The following is a 26,452-nucleotide window of genomic DNA, read 5'->3' on the forward strand; positions in this document are numbered from 1 at the left end:
CAGTTGATTTGGTAAGCCCAAGGTTTGGCTGATGTCTCTAAAAGTTTTATTCTTGTTTCTCAGTCTCATAATGGCTTCTTTGACTTTCATCGGCACAACTTTGGTCCTCATGTTGATAAACAACAATAAAAGTTTCGAAAAGTGATGGAAAGACTGGAGGAAAGACTAGGTGCTGAGAGCTCTCTTTAAGGAGAGTATTAAGGAGGCAATGAAACACACAAGAGCAATTACAAACGCCTGTGAAGCCATGTGTCCCAAACATTATGGTGCCCTGAAATGGGGGGGGGGGGGGGGCGATGTATAAACACAGCTGTAATTTCTACACGGTGAAACCAAAACGTATAAAAATGGCCTTTAATAAAATCTGACAATGTGCACTTTAACCACATGTGATTCTTTCTATTACCAATCTCAAATTGTTGAGTACAGAGGCAAATAAATAAATGACGCGTCTTTGTCTCAAGCATTAAGGAAAGTCCCAAGACATTTTATGTACATTAATGGAAAAAGGGTAACCAGATATAGAATGGGATCCCACAGGAATCAAAGTGGTCAAATCTGTGTGGATCCACAAGGTCCTCAACGAGTACTTCTCCTCTGTTTATATGGTGGAGAAAGACATGAGGGACTGACAAACTTGGGGCAGACAATGGAAATGTCTTGAGAAAGGTCAGTATTACTGCCCATTGCTACTTGTCATCTCTATCAATGATTTGGATAAGAACATACATGGCACGATTACAAGTTTGCAGATGACACAAAAATGGGTGGTATTGTCAAAAATTGCAGCAGGATCTTGATCGGCTGGGTAGGTGGGCAGAGGAATGATTGATGGAATTTAATACAGATAAAAGTGAGGTGTTGCATTTTGGACCTACACAGTGAATGGTAGGCTTCTGAGGAGTGTTGTAGAATTGAATTGAATTGAATACATTTTATTAGCAAGGATGTATAAATACCAGGAATTTGCCTTTGAGCTTTGCTCGCAAGTATAACAACACGATATGCAGTGGACAATTAAAAATAAAATATTATAATTTAAGCATGTGAAAAATAAAATAAAATACCAGAGCAAAAGGAGGCTGCTGAGTAGAGCTACTGCTCGGGGAAAAAAAGCTGCTTTTATGTCTGACTGTGGTGGCTTTGACAATCCAGAGTCACCTCCCAGAGAGAAGTACTTCAAAGAGTTTGTGGCCAGGGTGAGAGGGGTCAGGGATGATCTTGCCCGCTCGCTTCCTGGCCCTTGCAGTGTACAGTTCGTCAATGGGGGGAAAGGTGCAGCCAACAACCTTCTCGGCTGATCGAACGATGCGGTGCAGCCACTGGACGTCATGCTTGGTGGCTGACCCAAACCAGACCATGATGGAGAAGGCGAGGACAGACTCTATGATGGCAGTATCAAACTGGACCATCATTGCCTGTGGCAGGCAGATTGTGTTTTCTCAGCTGCCACAGGATTGGGCTTTTTTGACTTTGGAGTCGATGGTCGCCCCCCATTTTAGGTGCCTGGAGATGATGGTTCCAAGGAACTTAAATGACTCCACAGATGTGACTGTGGTGTTGTTGATGGTGAGTGGGGGGGGGGGGGGGGGGGGGGGGAGGGGAGGGGGAGCAGAGGGATCCAGTAGTGCTGGTATAGTTTCTTGAAAATGGCGTCACAGGTAGATGGTGTGGTCAAGAAGACTTTTGGCACATTGGCCTTCATCAGTCAGAGTAATGAGTATAGAAGTTGGGAGGTCATGCTGCAGTTATACAAGATGTTGGTGAGGTCACATTTAGAGTATTGTGTTCAGTTTTGGTCACCATGGTATAGGAAAGATGTTGTCAAGCTGGTACGGTGCAGAGAAAATTTACAAGGATGTTGCCAGAACTCAAAGGCACAGGTATAAGGAGAGGTTGAGCAGGCTAGGACTTTATTCCTTGGAGCGCAGAAGGACGAGGGGTGATCTTATAGAGGGGTACAAAATCATGACAGGAATAGATCGAGTAAATGCAGTCTTTTGCCCAGAGTAGGGGAATCGACAACCAGAGGATAAAGGTTTAAGGTGAGGGGGGGGAAAGATTTGGTGGAAAACGGAGGGGTAACTTTTTTTACACAGAGTGCTGGGTGTATGGAATGAGCTGCCAGATGAGGTAGTTGAGACAGCTACTATCGCAACGTTAAGCTACTATCGCAACATTTAGATGGGTAGACAGGATAGGTTTAAACGTTAAAATGGGCCAAACGCTGGGAAGTGGGACTGGTATAAATGAGTATGTTGGTCGGCGTGGGCAAGTGGGGCAGAGGGATTTGTTTCCGTGCTGAATGTCTATGGCTCTAATACTGCCTCAACTCTGTATTTCTAGAATCCATAAGAACCAACACTTACAGTACTTGCTCCTGATATATGATATATCAGAATTATTAGTTGCATCCAGCCCTTCCATTCATCTGTCTGTTCTCTGTTTAACATAGTGGTCTGACAAGAACAAGAATAAAACAATCCATAAATATAAATGCATTTGAAGTTATCAATTCCCACCGCGGCACCACCATTAATCAGCGAATAAATTGCTCTGATCCGAAAATGCTGAATTCCAATAATATTGTTTCTGTCATTCAAGAGTGATTTGGCTGCATTACAATAATTTGTTCACCCATCCTCGTCTCCAACCAAAATAATTTCCTCCCTTACAATATAGCTCTTCTGCTTGCAGGTCTGCACAAAGGCAAACTTTCCTGCAGTCATATCTTAATTTAAGACTGAAGTCTTTTCTTAACTCCTTAATCAGCTTGGATGCAAATGCACAGATATGAATCTTATATCACTCGATTACTGCATCCCACCATATCACTAAGATTTTCAACTTAAAGGGAAATGGTCAACCAGCGATTCAATACCATAACTGCTAGAACATAAGTAGGTTTGGACTAGTGGCAAAAAAAATAAAGTACCCAAGATGCCTTTGATTTAATTTGATTTTAACTTATGGATCCAATCAAGTATTTTACAAAATGTATAATGGGTAACGTATCCAGGATTTACCTATACAACATATTTCCGAGTTCTTTTAAGCATTTGTTTTATGCAGCTTCAAACTATAAATTTGATTTTGAAATAAATCATAAGTCACTTTCATTCTTAATGTGATATAGTGCTCCTCTAAGCAATTAATGTACAGTAATATGTTGTAAAATGCTGGGATACATGCTGTGAGAAAAAAGATTTAAAAAATACCTCTTTTGTATTATCATTATAGAAAACTCCCAGCACGATTATATACACCAATGGAATGAAGAACGTTGAATGCGTGTAATACTTTTGCTCTTTCATAAATAAATCAGCTCTGTCACAGAGAAAGAAATAGCCCATGATCAGGCCTAATTTGGAAAGGGAAAACAGCAGTTTTTCAGGAGTAGAAAGTGAAGCTGTGACAGGTTTCTTCTCTTCACTCTCCACATCGGCATTAGGTTTACTTCTCTGCCAAGCATGACAAAAGTAAGTCACAATTAAGCAGCCAATTATGCAAATACTGAAAAAGCAGCCAGTCAATTTCTGAATCAGAGAGAGCGGAGCCCGGGGAAGGCAGCATGAACCATCAATGGGCTTCACAATCTTGTTGCAGTAGGAATTCATCAGAATCATAGCATTCTGTAAAAAGTAAAATTAACAACTAATATTTCTCACAAAACAACCTTCTATGTAATAAAACAGATTCAAATAATATTTACAATAGTTATTTGCTTCAAGTAATGCAAGTCCAATGGCACATCATATGAAATGTCAAATATTATTTTATGCATTAGACATCAATGGATTAAAACCCATCAGGACAACAATCAGTTTTTGAATAGTGTTGCACTTTTACTGGTTTATCAGAAGTCATTCATGCATCAATAATAAAAGCACATATATGAAGATGTTTAGTACTATCTAAATGAACCCAGAAATGAAAAGCAACAGCAAGCTTCTAAAATATATCTGGATACAGTTGCAGAATAAAACGTCAAAAACAAAATCTATGGAAGCCTGAAACTGATTTAGATTAGTCATACAATAGTGATGTTTAAGAGGAATAGGCAGGAAATGTGTAGGAAGGAACTGCAGATGCTGGTTTACATCGATGGTAGACACAAAATGAAGGAGTAACTAAGCGGGCAGGCAGCATCTCTGGATAGTAGGAATGGATGTGTTGGGATGGTTTTTGTTTTTGTTTTTTGGCTGTGTATGTGTGGGGTGGGGGGGTGGGGGGTGGTGGGGGAAACCTTTCCTTTTTAGGTCTCTTCCTCACGGCGCGGGGCGCGGGGCGCGGCTCGGCCGCGGGGCCTTCCATCGCCCGCGGGGCCTTCCATCGCCCGGTGCGGCTCGGCCGCTGGACTTTACACCGCTGGTGCGGTTCGGCCGCGGGACCTAACATCGCCCGGTGCGGCTCGACCGTGGGACCTTCCATCGCCCGGCGCGGCTAGGCCGCGGGACTTTACATCGCTGGTGTGGCTCGGCCGCGGGACCTAACATTGCCTGGCGCGGCCACGGGACGGTTCAGCGCCAGGTGCTGCTCGGCCGCGGGGCCTTCCATCGCCCGGCGCGGCTCGGCCGCGGGACTTTACATCGCTAGTGCGGCTCGGCCGTGTGACCTAACATCGCCCGGTGCGGCTCGGCCGCGGGACTTATCAGCGCACGGTACGGCCGCGGGGCCTTCCATCGCCCGGCTCGGTCACGGGACGTTTCAGCGCCCGGTACGGCTCGGCCGCGGGGCCTTCAATCGCCCAGCTCGGCAGCGGGACTTTTCAGCACCCGGTGCGGCTCGGCCGCGGGGACTTCCATCCCCTTGCGGGGACTGTGCGGGTCGGTCGGGGACGAGCTGTCTGTCCGTGGGCGTGGGGAAGAGAGTGGAAGTTTTGTTGCCTCCATCACAGTGAGGCGGTGTTTGGAGTCACTGTGATGGATGTTTGTGTTGGGGTCATGTGTCTTGTGTTCTTTTTTTTGGTGTGTGACTGCAATGTAATTTCGTTCGGTACCTCGGTACCGAATGACAAATAAAGCTCTGTATTCTGTTTTCAAGTCGAGACCCTTCTTCATACTCAGGGGAAGGGTCTCGACCCGAAACATCACTCATTTCTTCTATCCAGAGATGCTGTTGTACCGCTGTGTTACCTTAAACTTTTGTGTCTATAACATACAGGGAATGTTAAAATATAAACTATGTATAGGCAGATGTGTATGATAAATTGGCATTATAGTTGGCAAACATGGTGGGCCAAATGGCCTGTTCCTGCACTGCATAGTTCCATGATCTACGTTCTTCACAGGGCCTGTTACTTGCTTAATAAACAAGTTTATTAACATGTGAAAAATCTAACAGCAGAACTGATGGAAGAGGGGAGAAGAGGGAGTGGCCAGGGTATGACACATCCTTGACTATGCTACTGGCCTTGCTGAGGCAGCATGAGGTATAAATGGAATCTACACTCATTACTTAACTATATTAGCTTACCTTTTCGAGAGGGATCCATCTTAAGAGGAACAATTAAATCAAAAACTAGGCTGAGGTGGACCCGTTGGGTCTAAATCTCTCCTGTGGGCCACTCCTGGGGCAACCCTCCCCCAATTGACGATCCTGCAACCCCCGGCAACCCTCTCCAACTGAAAAAGCCCGTTGCCGGGCGGGGTGTGTCTCACAGGACCGTGGGCAGGCGAGAGGGGACAGGGAAGGGGAGAGGGTGCCACTCACCTCGGCCCTGTGCCACCAGTGCTGCAGCCAGAGCGAGCCGTGGACCCAAAGCCTCATCAGCATTGGCCTAGCACCCTCCACTCCCCCACTCACTCCCCCCTCATCCCTCCTCCTCCCCCCCCTCAACCGCGCTTAAAACTCCCCAAAACCTCTCCTGCATTGGTCTAGCACCCACCCTCCCCCACCCCTAATTCCCCCCACTCCCCCACTCTCCCCTCTGCCCCCACTCCCACCCTCCCCCCTCCCTCCCACACTCACCCCCCCTTCCCCCCTACACCCCCCTCTCCCTCCACTCCCCCCTCCTCCTCCCCTCCCCCACCCCAAACCCCCCCATCCCATCCTCTCTCAACATCAACGGTTCCCAGGGGTGGACCAGGTGGGGATCCGGCAGGTGGGGAACGTCCCCCAGGGCCATGGGTGGGACGCAGTGGCGGAGGGGAGTGTCCCCCAGGGCCGTGCCAGGCCCAGCAACCCTACCTATCCGTCCACCTGTTGGCGGGTGGGGAGCATCCCCCGGGGCTGTGGGCAGAAGCCGGTGGCGGGCGGGAAACCCCCACATGGGATGTCAGTCTGGCGGGTCCCGCCCCCGGCGGTCATTGTAAGCCCCCCCTCCCTCAATGGCCGTCACTCGGGCGGGTCTCATTTTGATGTCACACACTGAACATGGCAAGAAATCAGTTTAAGGAGATTTTAAAACTTTAAAATCTCTCTAACTTTAAAAATATAAGACAAATTTGAATGAAACTTGGATTAAAAGGACCCCAGGACAAAGGTGAGTAAGATGGTCCTAAAATTGTTGCGCTATCATGTGATGGGGGCACAAATATACGGTTCACAGGCATCGGCAAACATCCCTCAGACTAACATCCCTCAGAAGACTAACAAACAAAGAGAGTTTTAGTAATATATACAGATATGTAGCGCAATTTCAAATAACTGCAGAAATAAATCTTAAATACTTCCACAACCATTACTACAAGATACCTACAATGTCTCTTGTGGTTTCGGGTAAATGCAAGCCATCCAAAGATCCTGCCATGGTTTCTTCTGCAATTAAGTTAGAAGCTCGGAAAATCTTGACTTTCGCTGCCATATTTCTGGTGCTGCTGTTCAAAATACTCAAAGCTGCATCGTTGAATAAGCCAATCCTCTGGTTGGTAATCATTTTTCTATTCTCGCTCAGCAAATCTTCATAAACTGGATCTAAAAACATTTTATTTTAAATCACATAAGTCACTAAAACAAAAGAGACATCAAGAAATAAAGAAATGATTAAGATGGATTTACCTTGCAGAATCCAATAAATGTCTTTGGTTTCTGCTAGCTTCTCCAGAAGAGGTGCGATTGATGTAAGGTTGATTTTATACTGTGCGAGAGCTTCCATACTCCCATTTTGAATTTTAATTGACCACTGTGAGTGAACAAACATTTGTTTGTAATGTAATGTTCATGAGAAAATCTGGAAAATATTCCACATTCCAATTTAATTTAAATTAATTTACCGTGGCAGCGCCCACCACAATAATATGGGGCTTCGGTTGAGTACCCTGCAAGGAAAAGCAAAAATTATATTTCTACAGACGAAGTCACATAAAGAGATAATAACGAAAGAAATATAATTAGCATTATATTACAATTCCAAAAAAGGATCTTGGCATATTATTTCACAATAAAACAAAATTACAAGATCCACTTCAGAAAATCATTCTAGTATCTAAGACGTCCATGCAGAAAATATACACACAATCAAATAAATACACCCAAATATTTTAAACATTAATTTAATTAATTGCTATGACATCTGATCTTGCCTTTTAAATCCCACTAAAAATAAATATTTTGGAATTTAAATGATTATATATTTCAGATAAATGAAGATCAACTTAATTTAAGAACAATATGTGAATAAATAAGCAACTAAAATCTCAAGTCATATTTTAACTACAGATGCAATGGAAGAGTTATTAGGATATTGATAATTTTATATACTTGTCTATTTACTCTTTGGTCAAATCACACAACTACTTGCTAAATCTACTCTCACAGTTAGATTTTGACAAAAGAGCTATAACACTGCTACACTACTGTGAAACATCAGTACTAAGAATTACAGAATACATTCATTATTATATAGACATCATCACTACTGATGTAATGCATTTTCAATAGTCATTTGATATTGTGGAGATTATAAAATATAATATTTTTGGAATAAAATCCATCCTGTTCAAAGCCTATGAAATTATAGTTATTCAAACTCAAATTCCATGCATTTAATTGCTGAGAATTGCTGAGAATTTTTTATAACAATGCGGTCATGTAGAAATCATCTTAAATACTTTTAAAATTATGGTTAAAATAAAACATTTTGCCTTAAATCTAGTTTTATGTTTGGTAACATATTCGCACTGAAAACAAAGCGGAAGGAATATACAGAAGGTCGATTCTTTAAAATCAAGAAGATAGTCTGTATAACTCAGACAACAATTAACATTTTAAGGGGATTACAAGTGAGTATTGTTTTATTTGATATTTAATTGGGTTTTGCATATTTTCCTCATTGTGGTTTTGTACAATGTACAAATTAGATGCAGAAGCAAGTCAGTCAGTCCTTAACCTGTTCTGCCATTCAATGTGACGATCTTATCAGGAATCTTCCTGCATGTTAATTTTCTTCACTCTGCTTCAAATAGTCTTTGAGAAAGGAGTGTTACAAAGATTCTCAACCCAAAGAGAAAATATTTTGCCTCATCTGAGTCTTAAAAGAATGACTTTTTATGTTTAAACTGTCACCCCGAGTTCTAGAGTTTCCCACAAGAGAAAACATAATATCATATCCATAATATCATAACCGTCAGAGACTCCTCCTCACTCACCACATTGAAAACTTCACTGAAATCTCACCTCTTCAGCACTGCCTTCAACCACTGAAGGTCACCTCACCTTCTGTCTCCTTTCTCTGTTCGTTTACTTATTTATCTATTTATTCACTTCTCTATGTTCTAGAAATCCCTGTAAAGCGTCTTTGAGTGTTTGAAAAGCGCTATATAAATGTAATGCATTATTATTATTATTATTATTATTATCTTGTCAGGACTACTTTTCAACAGTCTACATCTTTTTCATGACTTCAAACCACACTGCCATTTTTTGGTATCAAAAACAAACTTCAAATACAAACTAATGCCCAAACATTTAGCTTTAATTATTGACCACAGAATGCAAGTTCTTAAAAAAAAAATCAGATCAGTCAAGAACATCTATAGATGGAGGAAGGTTTATGTTTTGGGTCATTAGAACCGGGAAGGGGAAAACACAAGTTCGTTTTCAGTTGGAGAATTAGATTGGAAGAAATACAAGTGAATTGCTGCAAGGACTCTGGTATCTTAAAACACAGGTGCAACAAGTAGTTAAGATGGAACACTTACAGTTCAGGTCTTGGAGTTTAGAAATAGGGAACTTATGTTACAGTTATGCAGGGTATTAGAGTCATAGAGTGATACAGTGTGGAAACAGTCCCTTCGGCCCAACTTGCCCACACCAGCCAACATGTCCCAGCTACACTAGTCCCACCTGCCAGCATTTGGCCCATATCCCTCCAAACCTGTATTGATGAGGACACACCCGAGTACTGTGCAGTTTTGGTCCCTTTACCCAAGAAATCTCTGGAATTCTCCACCAGCAGAGAACTACATCACGAGAAGCATTTAAAGTGGAGATGGATACATTTTTGAAAGATCGGTGATTGGGGGTTTTGAGGAACTGGCGCAGAGGAAGAGTTGAGCCCTAATGTAGATTAGTCAAGATCATAATTCATGATAGGTCCTATATTTTTATGGTCTTGGGCCTCAGAATGGTGGAAAGGAAAAAGGTAAGCTGGTAAGAACCTCCCAACATTTGATTTTACAAATTCATAATTTTGATGTCCAAAATTCAGAATTTTACCTCAAAATTCATAATATGGCGCGTAATGCAACTTTTCAGCAAAAATAAAGTATGCACGCCAAATGCGCATACGCTGCATTCATGTGTGGAAAACGTTTATTATTTCCAACAGTCTGTAGTTCTTGGACTACATGTACAATGTCAGACCTATCATGAGTATATTCTGCTATTTATAGAAAGGTTATTGAACAGAGATACTTTCTGAAACACAAAGAAAAAACTGTTTTGTTTTGTTTTTTCTATTTTGCTTTTTCCTTACACATCCCAATTTTCTTGGTATTGAATAAAAGAACAATGGTCATAAAATGTATGACTAAGTTATGAAGAGTTGATATATGCGACTCAACTAAGCATGCGGAAGGATTTCATAGCACGAGTCTGTGACCGTGCTAACAAGGATCGCAATACAACACATCGATATTGACCATCCGAAAACAGTCGGTAATTTTGATCACTCCTATACCATCTGGCACAGCGTTTCTCAACCTTCTTACCCTTGTGGAGCCCTTGAAATAATTTTCATGTCTCAGGGAACCCCTACATAATAATTAGTCATGAACAGCTCCTGTCCACTGACCACTAAAGGCCGTTTCACACTGGTGCCATATAGACATCACTAAATATATTCCCTATGATTATTATACTTTTCAGGCATGTGAGGTAAAAAAAAAAAGAGGAAAAGAGCCGAGCGCTCGGCAAGGCGTACAGTGGGGGTCAAAAAATTGGAAACATTTTGAAAATTTACACACAAAATTACCAGTTTCAAGCCTGTTTTAGTGCATTTCAAAGTAAAAACCGACATTACAAAATAATGTGAATATGTCACTGTATACTAATAACATTTTTATTATTTTAATTAATTTAGTTATATAATCTTGCACTTAAATATAATATTTACTCATTACAGTTCCACTACTGATTTTCTGGCACTCTTGGTTCCAGAGCTTTGCTGGTTTATCCAGCCGGCCAAGGAAGTCGGCTATGAGGATAGATGTGCTGGCTCCAGCTGCGCTGGAGTTCCAGAGCCCCGGCCGCAGGTTGCAAATTCAACCTACCGATCTGCCGTGGAAGTGCCGATGAGGTCGAGATTGGCTGCCTTGCCCAGCCTAGGTGCCACATTTTCGGGGAGACTTCCAGGGCGCGGGGATTTCTCGCGGAACCCCTAGCGACCTCTAGCGGCCGAATTGACAAATTGCAATTACCAACTGCTTTGCGGAAAAATGGGAGGCAAAATTGGAATGGCAGAAATGAAATAAATAAGCGGAAACTTTCTGCCAAATTCGGAGTTGGGAGGGGTGCTCGTGCTTCTCTCTCATTTGCACGGGAACATGCCATAAAATGGGAACATGCGGGTTGGATTACCAGGGAGTTCTATCTACCCATTTCTGAGCACTGCTCCACTGTAGCTCCCCAGTCAATAAACCTTAAGCTAACCACTGACATTTACTTTTGCCACTAAGCACATTTTTAATCCAACTTGTGACTTTCCCTTATATGACATGAGGTTTTTGTTTTACTGATCAATTTACTGTCTAGGACTTTGTTAATTATGTAAACCACATCAAATGCACTGCCTTCATCGACATTACATAATCTTCATGGAAAAACTCTCATCCTTAAAGTTAATATGTATCTCAGTCTATTTTCTCATTACACAGATGACACATCATTTTACTCCTTTACCAAAATAATATATAGATAAGCACGTTAGCATGGGCTCAGGACCACCAAGCATTATAACAAAATCAGAACTTGGTTCTGTTTGAGTCCTCTCAGGATGTTTTACCAGCCAGCTGCAATGTAAACAGCATGTTAATGTAATTTACGGAGACAGCATAAATAAAAGAAACATTTAAATCCCACGACAATATTCATTATTTATCCAATTCTGGTTTTAGATGAAGAGGAGAAGTTGCTTATTAACTGAAATGCAGCAGTTTTCACAATACTTGACAATCAAACTTGGAGTGAACAGAACATTGTTAATTCACTGAAGAGTTCCGAAGAGATGTGCAAGTACCTACAGAACAAGGTGGAGATGAGTCAGGAAATTAGATCTTCAGGGGTATTAATGAATGAAAGATTATTTTTACTACAACAGTTATAGGGATGAGAGGTTTCAGATATGCAGAAAGACGAGAAGTTAGTATTGTTCTTTAGAGAGAAAATATTCAAGCATATTTAAAAGGAGGTTCAAAATCATGAAGGATTTTAATAGAGAAAATCTTCTTTCCTCAGTTAGTTCTCCGGTACGTAAGATAATATAACTGCATTCTGATGAAATGGCTAATGCAGCCAATATGGGTGGCACAGATTCTTCCACAGATGGGGTAGCCGCTGCCTGGTGTGGCAACAGGGGTAGGTATTTAGTGGTGTACCCCACTCCTTAGACAAGGTGTCTGTATGCTCCTGATGCATGGCCTCGAGGTTCTCATAACAACCCAAACGTACTTTCTCACTTTGAGCCTTCAGAGACAGAGCTCCCAGGATTGAGTGGGAAATTTCTTGGAGGCAGCTTTTAGCAAACATTCAAAAGCAACTTTCAGAATAGAATTTGATAGAGGAAGGTGAAGGACAAATTAGAGATAAGTGTGTAAAACGCAGTGGAACATTTCCAATAAAAGTCTCCTTCAATACCATGGGCTGAACAGTTCCTCTTTATGCTGTTTGAATCTATGGTACTAAAAGTTGTATTTATAAATAAAATATACCTCAAATTTTGAATAGAGTAACATGCTGAGCCATAATTGACAAGTATGTGTAGATTTTCAAATAAATAAAATGTATAATAAAATGCCAAGAAGTGCACTGGCTGCTTCAGTAGCAGGACACTGGGGTAAAAATCAAAAAGTCAGAAAGTTTAGGTTTAAATGTATAATTATCACATGTAAAGCTCTGTGAAAAGTTTTGTTTTGCATGCTATCCAAATAGACCAGATACACCAAACACGAATACAATCAAGGCAAACTCAAGTACAATAGATAGAGCAAAGGGGAAGATACAGAGTGCAGAATATAATTCCCAACATTATAGCGCATCAGATCCATGGAAAAAGTCCAATGCTTGCAATGGGGTAGAGGAGAAACTTACACCCAGCTGATATTAGGACTGTTTAAAAGTCTGATAACAAAGGGGAAGAAGTTTTCCTGAGTCGAGTGGTGCGTGCTTTTAAACCTCTGTACCTTCTGCCCAACAGGAGCAAGAAGGAGGAATGTCCGATGTGGGACAAGTGTTTGATTATTTTCTGAAACAGCATGAAGTGTAGATAGGGTCAATGGTGGTAAGGCTTAATCTATAACTCCCTTCAATGTCTTACGTTCTTGGGCAGAGGTGTTCTCAAACAAAGCTATGGTGCAACCCGTCAGTATGCTTTCTATGTGGAGTTTTGTAGGAGTCACTGGGGATATGCCGAATTTCCTGTCTACACAAGAAGTAAAGGTGTCGGTGTGTCTTCTTCGCTGTCTCAATGTGGTTGGTCCACGATAGAACATTGTTAATAGTAATGCCACATCTGGGGAAACCCATGACTCAGAGATAATTGCATCTCCACTATCAAAATAATTGCCATTAATTTTTCAATAGTGAATGGCCATGTGCCTGACAGGTTGTATGGAAACATATAATTAAACTGGGCACAGATAAGGAAAATGAGTGTTTGTACCTGTGTATTTGAGATGTGGCATTTAGTGAGTAAATGCGAAGGACGTTAAAGATGGGACACATCAGAGATGATTATGCATGGTTGGGAAGACACCATTACTGCACCGGAGAGTGGGAGACCCTGGAAATGGGGAATGAAGGAAAAAGTAAAGTAGCAATCAACTTGTTAAATTAATAACAATGAATTATGGAGAACCAGAGTCCAGATGTGATACCTTTACACTGTTGAATACAAAAAACTGAAAGACTAGCTATTCATTCAATATGTAGAGCTCACTTCTTAAAACCATTAGCATATGTTTTCATAAGAATCTTTACTATAACTGAACATGCAGGTTATTGCAATTTTTCAATACAAATACAATTTATAAATATAATTGAGCATTTGGAAAACAAACCTCTATCCAGGCCTTAAAACAGTCCTTCATGGAGTTGTTTACCTCTGGGTACCACAAAAAGTCCTGTATTAAAAAAATACAAACACTAAGAAAAAGTTTTTTTTTTACTATCCCTCAATATAACTGGCAAGGTTATTAATGTAGAAACAAAGAAGCAGTTCCAAACGTTTAAGCCAAATCATCAATAAAGGTAAATGCCGGGATGCTGAGGTAGTATTACATTCAAATCTTATGATTGCACTTTATTCACAAACATTTTACAGTGATAATAGACAATAGACAATAGACAATAGGTGCAGGAGTAGGCCATTCAGCCCTTCGAGCCAGCACCGCCATTCAATGCGATCATGGCTGATCACTCTCAATCAGTTCCCCTCTTACTGCCTTCTCCCCATACCCCCTCACTCCGCTATCCTTAAGAGCTCTATCCAGCTCTCTCTTGAAAGCATCCAACGAACTGGCCTCCACTGCCTTCTGAGGCAGAGAATTCCACACCTTCACCACTCTCTGACTGAAAAAGTTCTTCCTCATCTCCGTTCTAAATGGCCTACCCCTTATTCTTAAACTGTGGCCCCTTGTTCTGGACTTCCCCAACATTGGGAACATGTTTCCTGCCTCTAATGTGTCCAATCCCCTAATTATCTTATATGTTTCAATAAGATCCCCCCTCATCCTTCTAAATTCCAGTGTATACAAGCCTAATTGCTCCAGCCTTTCAACATACGACAGTCCCGCCATTCCGGGAATTAACCTAGTGAACCTACGCTGCACGCCTTCAATAGCAAGAATATCCTTCCTCAAATTTGGAGACCAAAACTGCATACAGTACTCCAGGTGCGGTCTCACCAGGGCCCGGTACAACTGTAGAAGGACCTCTTTGCTCCTATACTCAACTCCTCTTGTTATGAAGGCCAACATTCCATTGGCTTTCTTCACTGCCTGCTGTACCTGCATGCTTCCTTTCAGTGACTGATGCACTAGGACACCCAGATCTCGTTGAACATCCCCTCTTCCTAACTTGACACCATTCATATAATAATCTGCCTTTCTATTCTTACTTCCAAAGTGAATAACCTCACACTTATCTACATTAAACTGCATCTGCCATGTATCCGCCCACTCACACAACCTGTCCAAGTCACCCTGCAGCCTTATTGCATCTTCCTCACAATTCACACTACCGCCCTAGCTTAGTATCATCTGCAAATTTGCTAATGGTACTTTTAATCCCTTCATCTAAGTCATTAATGTATATCATAAATAGCTGGGGTCCCAGCACCGAACCTTGCGGTACCCCACTGGTCACTGCCTGCCATTCCGAAAGGGACCCATTTATCCCGACTCTTTGCTTTCTGTCTGTCAACCAGAAATATTAGGAAAAGCATATAGCGAAATAAATGTGCCTTGGCTCTCCCTAATTTGGAACATGGAGTTCAACTGTAGCCCTCGCAGCTTGGCAATATTCAGTATCTCGGTGCAGGAAACCGATCAATCCAAATTCATACTGCTTTGTGCAGTTGAATGAATACACATACTGCATTTATTCACAGCCATTATGGGGATTCAAGGAAGTCTTACAATGCACCTTTCGAGCACACAGTGGCATAAAAACTATATCTGCACATGAAGGTTCGATAATAACTTGCATTGAAATTGCATATGTAATGATTCAATACACACCCAAGATGCTTCAAAGAAACGTTAGTTAAAGCTTGATTATTGACATACAACTACACATTAGAATTTAAAAAAAATATTTAAGTAGGATCTATAGTAGGATATTAAACACAAGGATAATGGATGAGTGGAATTTGAGAGTGAAACAAGAAAGCCCAACCTTTAATGAATTGGAATCGTCAAGCCCAGAAAAAAAAGACAAAGATACAAGTGCAGCTGCAACTGAATTGCAGCAATGGAAGATTTACATGATAGAACAGAGGTAGAAATAAGTAGTTTAGTAATGATATAGATGTGCTTCCCAAGTTTATTTAATGATCAAAGATGATAATCCTTAGATAGACAGAAAATGCTGGAGTAACTCAGCAGGTCAGGCAGCATCTGTGGAGAAAAAGAACAGGTGACGTTTCGGGTTGGAACCCTTCTTCAAACTGAAGAAGGGTTCCAACCAGAAATGTCGCCTATTCTTTTTCTCCACAGATGCTGTCTGAACTGCTGAGTTACTCCAGCATTACCCATCTTCAGTTTAAACCACTATCTGCGGTTCTTTCCTACACATGATAACCCTTGTTCAGTTTTAGACAGATAACAAGGGAGGGAATATAGTTTGTGATGGTTCATGTTTAGTTGGAAGGAATTTCTACTCATCCAATGAAGGAAAAAAGGCAAAGAGTCTAAGATTTTACAAAAGGGCTTGGATCAAAAGAACTCATAGCAAAATTAAAGTGAGTGCTGTCAAAGCATATGTGGAAAATGCTGCAAAGGGGATGCTTGCAGATGAGCAATAGGAGGTTCCTTGGGAAACACCCGAGGCAATTCTGTGGAAGCGCACAGAGAGCCCTTTGAGGCAACTCATAGGTGAAAAGATACAAGTATACAGTTAATGTTAACACCAATGACAGCACAGGATTGAAAAGAACAAGAATGGATAGACTTGTGTCTATCCATGCTGAAGATTATTTTGACCCTTTTCTCATTGTGGTGGCTGGTGAGGAAATTTAATTGGAGAAATTCAAACCAGGAGCCTCAAGAAAGATGGGCACAAATTTGGGAACCTTCAAGAATATGAGAGAAATTGGAGGTTGGAAAGGGGGCAATAATTTGTAAGGACAGTCACTAAGTTTATTTTGAATGGAAGAGGTGATGATGGCTGATTTGAAAGGCTGAGGGGCAGTAGAAACTAAAAAAAGAGTGGGAGGGAAATTGGGTGGTTGGCAGTTTACAAGAAATAGGTTTAAGACCTCAACAAATAGATTTTGTAGGCTAACCCGACAGGGAGTCATCAAGGAAAACAACTGAGAAATCTGATGCGCTGGATTAACTTGGCGGGTCAGGCAGCATCCCAAGAGAACATGTATTGGTGATGTTTCAGGTCGGTACCCTACTTCAGATGTTCTCCATGTTCTATTCATGTTCTCCAGGGATGCTGCATGATCCGCTGGGTTACTCCAGCACCTTGCATCTTTTTTTAAACTAGCATCTGCAGTTCTTTGTTTCTAGAAATCTGAGAAACAGGTTGAGAGCAAAGAACACAGAGGGGAAAGAATTATTAAGACAACAGTCAACACACTCAAAATTTATACAACCACTGCATTAAAATATGGAAGCAATACTGGGACTTACAACTTTCAATGGATTACTTCCATCTTCGAAGGAAATATTTTCATGCTGTCGAAAGGAAATTAGTAAAAATAAATAATAGTTAAGACAATAATATTCACATGAAAAATTAACTTTTAACAACCAGATAATTTTAAGACCATTAAAACTCCGGAGGATCGACTGTGGAGAGCTCCAACCACGGGGCCTGTGGACTTTAACATTGTGAAGCCCGCGGTCTCTGGTAAGAAAAGGCTGACTTGGGAGCTCCATGCCGCTTTTCAACCGTCCGGTTTCGATCATCGATCAACCGTTTCGATCATCTGGACGCGAGGGCTTGGACAGTCAACAGCGGCGACTGCAGGTGGTTCAAAGCCTCGACCGCGGATGAACAAAGAGGAAGATGATTCAACTTTACTACCTTCCATCACAGTGAGGAATGTGGAATCCGCTGTGGTGGATGATTATGTTTATGTTAAATTTTATTTTATGTGACTGTGTCTTGTTGGTTTTCACTTAGTATGGCTGTATGGTAACTCAAATTTCACTGTACCTTAATTGGTACATGTGACAATAAATTGATCTTGAAATCTTGGATTAGTTTTGTAATAGGTGACATTAGTACAGAATTGAAGTTGAAGACAGCTTCATAAGTTCATAAGTTATAGGAGCAGAATTAGCCCATTTGGCCAATCAATCATGGCTGATCTATCTTTCACTCTCAACCCCATTGTCCTGCCTTCTCCCCATAACCCCGACACCCTTACTGATCAAGGATATGTCAATCTGCGCTTTAAAAACACCCAATGTCTAGGCCTCCACAGCCATCTGTGGCAGCAAAGTCCACTGTTTCACCATCTCCTGACGAAAGAAATTCCTCTCTTCTTTCTAAAGATACGTCTTTTTATTCTGCGGCTAAGGCCTCTGGTCCTAGACTCTCCCATTAGTGGAAACATCCTCTCCACATCCATTCTATTCAGTAAGTTTCACTGAGGTCTCTTGTAAATCTGTGTAATTCTGCCTCAGAAGACAGTGGAGGCCAATTCTCTGGATGCTTTCAACAGAGTTAGATAGAGCTCTTAATGATAGCGGAGTCAGGGGGTATGGGGAGAAGGCAGGAACGGGGTACTGATTGTGAATGATCAGCCATGACCACATTGAATGGCGGTGCTGGCTCGAAGGGCTGAATGGCCTACTCCTGCACCTATTGTCTAATGGACTTTTATTAAGTGCTTCTATGATCAGTATTGATCATCTTATACAAGGAGCAATGTTAATGCACTGGAAACAGTTCAGAAAAAAATTACTAGACAATACCTGGAAAGGGCACCATGTCTTCTAAGGAAAGATTGGATTGCTCAGGCTAGTATCCACTGAAGTTGAGAAGGTTGTGGGAACTAGATTGAAACACAAGATCCGGAAGGACCTAAGCAGGTTAGATATGGAATGATGTTTTCTTGTGGGAGAATCTAGAACTAGGGATCAATTTTAAGATGAGGAGACTTTTTTTTTCACATAAAGAATGATGGATCTTTGGAATTCTCCACCATCGAAACGTGAAGTTCTGTGAATTATGTCATTGAAAATAGACAAGAAGATTTCTGAAAATTAAGGGAATTTAGGGATATAGAGTATCACAGAAAACTCTTATTCAACCTCATTCCAATGAATGGACAGACAGCAGACGTGAAGGCCCAGATATCTTATATCTTAGACCTTAGGTCTTAAGCAAAACAACCATGAGAATAGAAGATAAACGAACAAAAATATGGTGTTCATTAAAACTGGGAAAGAGAGAAAACATTGCAGAAAGGGTGGGGATGGTAGCAAGAGGATAAATGGAATATCATTGATATGATGAGACCAGGCTTGCCTGGGTGAAAGGCTGTTGAAGCTTCCACCTGTTTGATAGATTAATGTTCTGACACTCTTTCATCTGCTGGGCATTTCCCGCAGTTTTGACCTGCATTTCACAGATATATACGCCCCTTTATTTGTTTTATCTCGAACTGCACTCATTAATGTGTCAACCAGATGGCTTCCTCACCAATTTATAACCACGCCACCCTGGCAACTCCCTATCAGAGAGATGTCCTTCGTCCTATCCTCCCCCACACTACATGCAGCTTAAAACTGATACTGACAAAACATTAACTGTTTCTCTTTGCAGAGATGTTGCCTGACTTGCTGAGTGTTTAGTGTTTTCTGTTTCTAGATTTGCAGTGTTTGCTTTAAATTTTCATTGAATTTTTTTAAAGGTTTTCACATTGGTAATTGAAAGGATGAATGCAATTGTGGAACTTAAAATAGCTGAGATAAACAGAAAACATTTGGTTTTATAACCAAGGCTCCTTTTCCATTCAATGTCTCAAGAAATGGATGACTTGTCCTTCACTGCTATTTGTGAGACCTTCTTTTGAGAGACTCTTGTGGGATTGCTTGCTGATAAACTATTTGTGCAGGGAGGAATTTTATGTGGAGGCATTTCAGATGTTTCACAAGGAAGAGATGCTGTATAAATGCAAGGATAATTTTGACAAAGCAATAATTGCCAGCTGCTTAGGAAACATCTAGAGAAAGCAACTTAGGAAAGAAAGATTATAAATATCCTGCGAGTTAAAGGGGAAGCGAATACAGGAGAAATTGCAAAGGACTCTCGAATAAATGGGAAGGGAAGTTCTAGATGGGATAAGATAGTAAGGTCAGGGCCAATTGTGACCGGTGTGAGAAGGGAGGTGAATACAGAAGTTAAAGTGTTGTATTTAAATGCGCGAAGTGTAAAAAATAAAGTGGATGGGCTTGAGGCTCAGTTAGACATTGGCAAGTATGATGTTGTGGGAATCACAGAGACATGGCTACAAGAGGACCAGGGCTGGGAACTGAATATTCAGGGGTACACAACGTATAGAAAAGACAGACAGGTGGGCAGAGGGGGTGGGGTCGCTCTGTTGGTAAGGAATGATATTCACTCCCTTGCAAGGGGTGACATAGAATCAGGAGATGTAGAATCAGTATGGATAGAAATGAGGAATTGTAAGGGTAAAAAGACCCTAATGGGAGTTATCTACAGGCCCCCAAACAGTAGCCTTGACATAGGGTGCAAGTTGAATCAAGAGCTAAAATTGGCATGTCGCAAATGTAATGCTACGGTGGTTATGGGAGATTTCAACATGCAGGTAGACTGGGAAAATCAGGTTGGTAATGGACCCCAGGAAAGAGAGTTTGTGGAGTGCCTCCGAGATGGATTCTTAGAACAGCTTGTACTGGAGCCTACCAGGGAGAAGGCAATTCTGGATTTAATGTTGTGTAATGAACCTGATCTGATCAGGGGACACAGGTAAAAGAGCCATGAGGAGGCAGTGATCACAATATGATGTTTTACTCTACAAATTGAGAGGGAGAAGGGAAAATCGGAAGTGTCAGTATTACAGTATAGCAAAGGGGATTACAGAGGCATGAGGCAAGAGCTGGCCAGATTTGATTGGAAGGAGGCCCTAGCAGGGAAGACGGTGGAACAGCAATGGCAGGTATTCCTGGGAATAATGCAGAAGTTGCAGGATCAATTTATCCCAAAGAGGAGGAAAGATTCTAAGGGGAGTAAGAGGTACCCGTGGCTGATAAGGGAAATCAAGGACAGCATAAAAATAAAATAGAAGTATAACATAGCAAAGAAGAGTGGGAAGCCAGAGGATTGGGACTCTTTTAAAGAGCAACAGAAGATAACTAAAAAGGCAATACAGGGAGAAAAGATGAGGTACGAGGGTAAGCTAGCCAATAATATAAAGGAGGATAGTAAAAGCTTTTTTAGGTACGTGAAGAGGAAAAAAATAGTCAAGGCAAATGTGGGTCCCTTGAAGACTGAAGCAGGGGAATTTATTATGAGGAACAAGGAAATGGCAGACGAGTTGAATCGGTACTTTGGATCTGCCTTCACTAAGGAAGATACAAACAATCTCCCAGATGTTCTAGTGGCCAGAGATCCTAGGGTGACGGAGGAACTGAAGGAAATCCACATTAGGCAGGAAATGGTGTTGGGTAGACTGATGGGACTGAAGGCTGATAAATCCCCAGGGCCTGATAGTCTGCATCCCAGGGTGCTTAAGGAAGTGGCTCTAGAAATTGTGGACACATTGGTAATCATTTTCCAATGTTCTATCGATTCAGGATCAGTTCCTGAGAATTGGAGGGTAGCTAATGTTATCCCACTTTTTAAGAAAGGAGGGAGAGAGAAAACGGGAAATTATAGACCAGTTAGTCTGACATCAGTGGTAGGGAAGATGCTGGAGTCAATTATAAAAGACGAAATTGCGGAGCATTTGGACAGTAGTAACAGGATCGTTCCGAGTCAGCATGGATTTATGAAGGGGAAATCATGCTTGACTAATCTTCTGGCAGTTTTTGAGGATGTAACTAGGAAAATTGACAGGGGAGAGCCGGTGGATGTGGTGTACCTCGACATTCAGAAAGCCTTCGACAAGGTCCCACATAGGAGATTAGTGGGCAAAATTAGAGCACATGGACTGCAGCTATTTACAATATACATTAATGACTTGGATGAAGGGATTAAAAGTACCATTAGCAAATTTGCAGATGATACAAAGCTGGGTGGTAGTGTGAACTGTGAGGAAGATGCTATGAGGTTGCAGGGTGACTTGGACAGGTTGTGTGAGTGGGCGGATGCATGGCAGATGCAGTTTAATGTGGATAAGTGTGAGGTTATCCACTTTGATGGTAAGAATAGGAAGGCAGATTATTATCTGAATGGTGTCAAGTCAGGAAAAGGGGACGTACAACGAGATCTGGGTGTCCTAGTGCATCAGTCACTGAAAGGAAGCATGCAGGTACAGCAGGCAGTGAAGAAAGCCAATGGAATGTTGGCCTTCATAACAAGAGGAGTTGAGTATAAGAGCAAAGAGGTCCTTCTGCAGTTGTACAGGGCCCTTGTGAGACCGCACCTGGAGTAGTGTGTGCAGTTTTGGTCTCCAAATTTGAGGAAGGATATTCTTGCTATTGAGGGCGTGCAGTGTAGGTTTACTAGGTTAATTCCCGGAATGGCGGGACTGTCATATGTTGAAAGACTGGAGCGACTAGGCTTGTATACACTGGAATTTAGAAGTATAAGAAAATAACTGCAGATGCTGGTACAAATCGAAGGTATTTATTCACAAAATGCTGGAGTAACTCAGCAGGTCAGGCAGCATCTCAGGAGAGAAGGAATGGGCGACGTTTCGGGTCGAGACCCTTCTTCAGACTGAAGGCCTGGAATTTAGAAGGATGAGAGGGGATCTTATCGAAACATATATGATTATTAAGGGGTTGGACACGTTAGAGGCAGGAAACATGTTCCCAATGTTGGGGGAGGTCCAGAACCAGGGGCCACAGTTTAAGAAAAAGGGGTAGGCTATTTAGAACGGAGATGAGGAAAAACTTTTTCAGTCAGAGAGTTGTAAATCTGTGGAATCCTCTGCCTCAGAAGGCAGTGGAGGCCAATTCTCTGAATGCATTCAAGAGAGAGCTAGATAGAGCTCTTAAGGATAGCGGAGTCAGGGGGTATGGGGAGAAGGCATGAATGGGGTACTGATTGAGAATGATCAGCTATGATCACATTGAATGGTGGTGCTGGCTCAAAGGTCCGAATGGCCTACTCCTGCACCTATTGTCTATTAAATAGTCCAAAATTAACAAACTCCCATTGAAACAAAAAGGATGAAATTATAAATAGAATTCCAAAAGCAATTTAATAATTGGAAAGTGGATGTAAATATACTTGAATGAGATCATAAGGATAAAATACTAAATGACGCAACAGAAATCCAATAACTAGAACACAGATCAATACAAGACAGGAACAGGTCCTTTAGCCTATGAACGTCTGTGCTGACCATGATGCCAAATTAAACTGCAGATTGCCCGAGATGAACGTGACATTCCTCTACTCCTTGCCTGTTCATCTGTCTGTCTAAATGCCTCCAATACTGTGATTATATCAGCTTTCATCATCCCATGGCAGTGCCTTCCAGCTATCACCACTCTATGTGAAAAGACTTTCCGCGCACATCTCATTTAAACAGTCCCCCTCTCACCTTAAAAAATGTGTCCTTTAGTTTTTGACATTTCTACTCTGGAAAAAAGACATCAACTGGTGGCACAGTGGCGCAGCAGTAGAGTAGCTACCTTACAACGTCGGAGACCCGGATTCGATCCCGACAACGGGTGCTATCTGGATCGAACCTGGGTCGCTGGCGCTGTGAGGCAGTGGCTCCACCAACCAACTGCCCTTGCTCAGGCCCCGTGAATTTATCCATCTTGCAGCAGCTAATTTTGCCCTCCACCATCCCTGCCCTTTTACTCAGTTACCAGAGAATAGAATTCCTGGATATTTTGACAACACAATTCACCAGTTATATTTTAGATAATTCTACTAATGTTTGATACTTTTCACACTTCTTTGCTCCTGGGTGATTAATACAACTGATTGTTAAAGAGCAGAGAAAACAGACATTTCCAAACTGTCCAATTAATTTTGATGCATTTCTAAAATTAGATTATATTTATATTATAGCCATATTAAATTGAATAATTTGGAAAAATCTCTGAAATCAAAACCAAAATGGTAACTCTAGAGTATTGATTGTATAACGTCACTTGAAAACAATTAATCTAAACCCTGACCTATAATATTCACTCAATCCAAATCAAAGTAAATGAAAACAGAAACATACCTTGTTACCTTCTTCTTTAACACCAGAACTTATTATTTTAATAAAGGAGTAGAACAATTGCCGAATTCTGGAATCTCCAATGAAAGTTATATATTTGTTCATAAGACAGCTCTTTACTTCACTGAAGAAAAGAAAAAAGGCAATAAGAAGATTATAGTCAAATATAGAATATGCAGATGGAAAATTAACTATTTGGACCAACCACTTCATCCCAATGCTTATGCACCTCAAGCTTCAACCCATCCTTTCTCAACTATGTCTTTCAATATCTGGTTGGCTTTCTTTGCTCTTCCGTTTGGTAGAAAGTTCCACATTTCAATCACTGGATAAAGCGTGAAAAATACTATTTCAGAATTTCCCGGTTGTCATTAATGTTTCTCTCCTATACAAGAGGAAACCATCATTGTATATAAAAAATTGAGTCTAAAACCAGAGGGCATAGATTGAGAGGGGAAAGATTTAAAAGGAACCCGAGGGGTACCTTTTTCACAGCGGCAAGTGTCTTTATGGAACGATATGATGGTGGAACTTGAAGAGAAGGTACAATTATAATGTTTAAAAGACATTTAGACGGGTACCTGTCCATAGGAAGGATTTAGAGAAATATGAGCCAAATAGTCTGTTTCCATGAGCAAAACAAAGAGGTGGAGGGAATGGAGAGACGACATTTTGGGTTAGGACTCTTCTTCAGACTCCATGCTTTTTAACTCTATGACTCTTTTATCTTAAGACCACCATTCAATCAGCCCACAAATTTCACTTTTAAAGGGGCAAAGAAACTCGGCCTGCTCAGTTTTCCCTGATAAGAACAACAGGAATTGGAGTTAAATGTTCAGCCTTTTGAATCTATTCCTCCATGCATTACACAAATCAATCTCAAATCAACATTACGACCTGACTGCCAAAATCTATTCATCTCAACCTTAAAAATACCAATTATTAAGTAGGAAACTCCAGCCCATCACTTCTTCTCAGAAACCTGTACATTTCAATGAGATCCTTTTAAACTCTGGTGAGTAAAACAGGTTACATAGATATAATCTTGCAATTCCAGTATCATGCAGTTTTTAGATAACAACCAGTAATCTGTATTCCAGGTAATGTATAACCAAACGAACTAATTTTATACCTCTGGAAATATATTAAATTTGGTTTATTTTCAAAGACCTCTGGTTCAGTCTTTAATTAAATGTTTTTTTACAGAGGCTTTGGAGAGGATGCAAAAGAGGTTTACCAGAATACTGCCTGGATTATGAGGCGTCAGCTACAAAGAGAGATTGGAAAGACTTGGATTGTTTTCTCTAAAATGTTGGGAGTTATGGGGAGCTTGATAGAAGTACAGGCATCTCGCATTTTACTTGCAATTAAAAAAAAATTAAATTAAACATGTATGTGACTATGCTGTCAGCGGTAAATTTGCGTGCGTTATTCAAAAAATTCCAGCGGATAAATCAAGCTTTGGTATTAAAGGAACACTTGTTATTTCAAAAACACAAAAATCAAACACCCAAGGTGCCTATATATAAAATTATGAGAGGCATAGATAGACAGCCAGATAGATAGTTAGTTAACAGTAAACCCTCGTTATAACGGACCATAGCGGAGGGACTGGTGTCTGTTTTTGCCGGTGACTGCAGATGATGGTTAATAGACAAAAGGACAAGGTGCTGGAGTAATTCAGTGGGTCAGGATCCCTGGAGACATGGATAGGTGACATCGGGAACCTTCCTCAGACTGACTCAGCCGGCTGATTTACTCTAACACTGTGTGTCGTATCACTTTAAAACTAGGTGCTGATGCCGCAGGTCTGCACCAGTGAACCCTTCTTCATCCGTTCACACGGCTCATATTGTAGCCCCTGATAGGAAGCGCTTTCTTCAGGCCGCTGCCAACGGCAGGACAAGATTGGTCACCATGGGTCTCCCTCCTCTCTCCCCTGCTGTCACTACCAAGGTGGAGTATGTTGGCGACTCTGGGGGAGAAGGATGAGGCAGTGGGAGCTGAGAGGCCAGGAGGTGCAGGTGGGAGGGAAGAGACCAACTGGATGGAGTGACGGGGAAGCAGACGGCAGTGGTCGAAAGGGGAACCGATAAAGACACCGCTGACAGCAAGAAACAGCAGCAGGAGAGGTGCTCACTGGTGCACCAGCAAGTCGGGAGAGGGGTCGGAAGCAAGAACTCTAAAAGGCCGGGGACTGATTTTCTTTATACACCTCAATTATCAAAATTTGTATTATATCTACAATCCACATAGAACAAAGTTACTTGCCTAATTTTGTACTTGTGCATCATGCAACCATTAGGTTGCCACACATTTTCACCCAGGAATCGGCCACCAGAGAGGAGCCATTCACAGCTATCAGCACCTAGATAATGAAAGAGAAAGAGATATGCGGAGATCACAACTGTAACATTGTTACAGGGCATCTTCAATAATTGTGACCAAAGTCAATGAAGAAACATACTACCAATGTAACTAGTAAGAATACAGTTTGGTAATGATTGAAGATGACAAAGTTATAAAAATCATTGGGAAAAGCAGAGGTGATCAATTACTGCACATTTCTGTGCTTTGGAATGATGGAAATCATGATATGGATACACAGGCTGATGTGATCTTGCTGATGTAATCATACCACTACAAAAGATCATACCACTACAAAAATATTCAAAGAAATATATATTTTGCTGAGGATTAGTACAGGTGTCAGAGGTTATGGGGAGAAGGCAGGAGAATGTG

The 26,452-nt window shown here is 41.4% G+C and overlaps 1 protein-coding gene across 3 annotated transcripts in view; it reads right to left on the reverse strand.

Moving 5' to 3' along the window:
* Positions 1–26,452, reverse strand: part of casd1 (CAS1 domain sialic acid O acetyltransferase 1) — an 82,122-nt gene that overhangs the window by 23,068 nt on the left and 32,602 nt on the right. For 2 of the 3 annotated variants that reach the window (XM_078422603.1, XM_078422593.1), the window contains 9 exons: positions 25,982–26,078; positions 23,714–23,834; positions 17,016–17,060; positions 13,716–13,778; positions 7,215–7,259; positions 7,000–7,123; positions 6,701–6,915; positions 3,219–3,632; positions 2,370–2,459 (listed from right to left, as the gene is read on the reverse strand). In XM_078422603.1, the coding sequence (XP_078278729.1) occupies positions 2,370–2,459; positions 3,219–3,632; positions 6,701–6,915; positions 7,000–7,123; positions 7,215–7,259; positions 13,716–13,778; positions 17,016–17,060; positions 23,714–23,834; positions 25,982–26,004 (1,140 nt within the window). In that variant the 5' untranslated portion in view covers positions 26,005–26,078. Of the gene's footprint in view, positions 1–2,369; positions 2,460–3,218; positions 3,633–6,700; positions 6,916–6,999; positions 7,124–7,214; positions 7,260–13,318; positions 13,394–13,715; positions 13,779–17,015; positions 17,061–23,713; positions 23,835–25,981; positions 26,079–26,452 lie in introns of those variants that run through there. The other variant, XM_078422610.1, reaches the window with a different exon arrangement.

This window comes from Rhinoraja longicauda, chromosome 2 (assembly GCF_053455715.1).
Source record: "Rhinoraja longicauda isolate Sanriku21f chromosome 2, sRhiLon1.1, whole genome shotgun sequence".
NCBI classification, from domain to species: domain Eukaryota; kingdom Metazoa; phylum Chordata; class Chondrichthyes; order Rajiformes; family Arhynchobatidae; genus Rhinoraja; species Rhinoraja longicauda.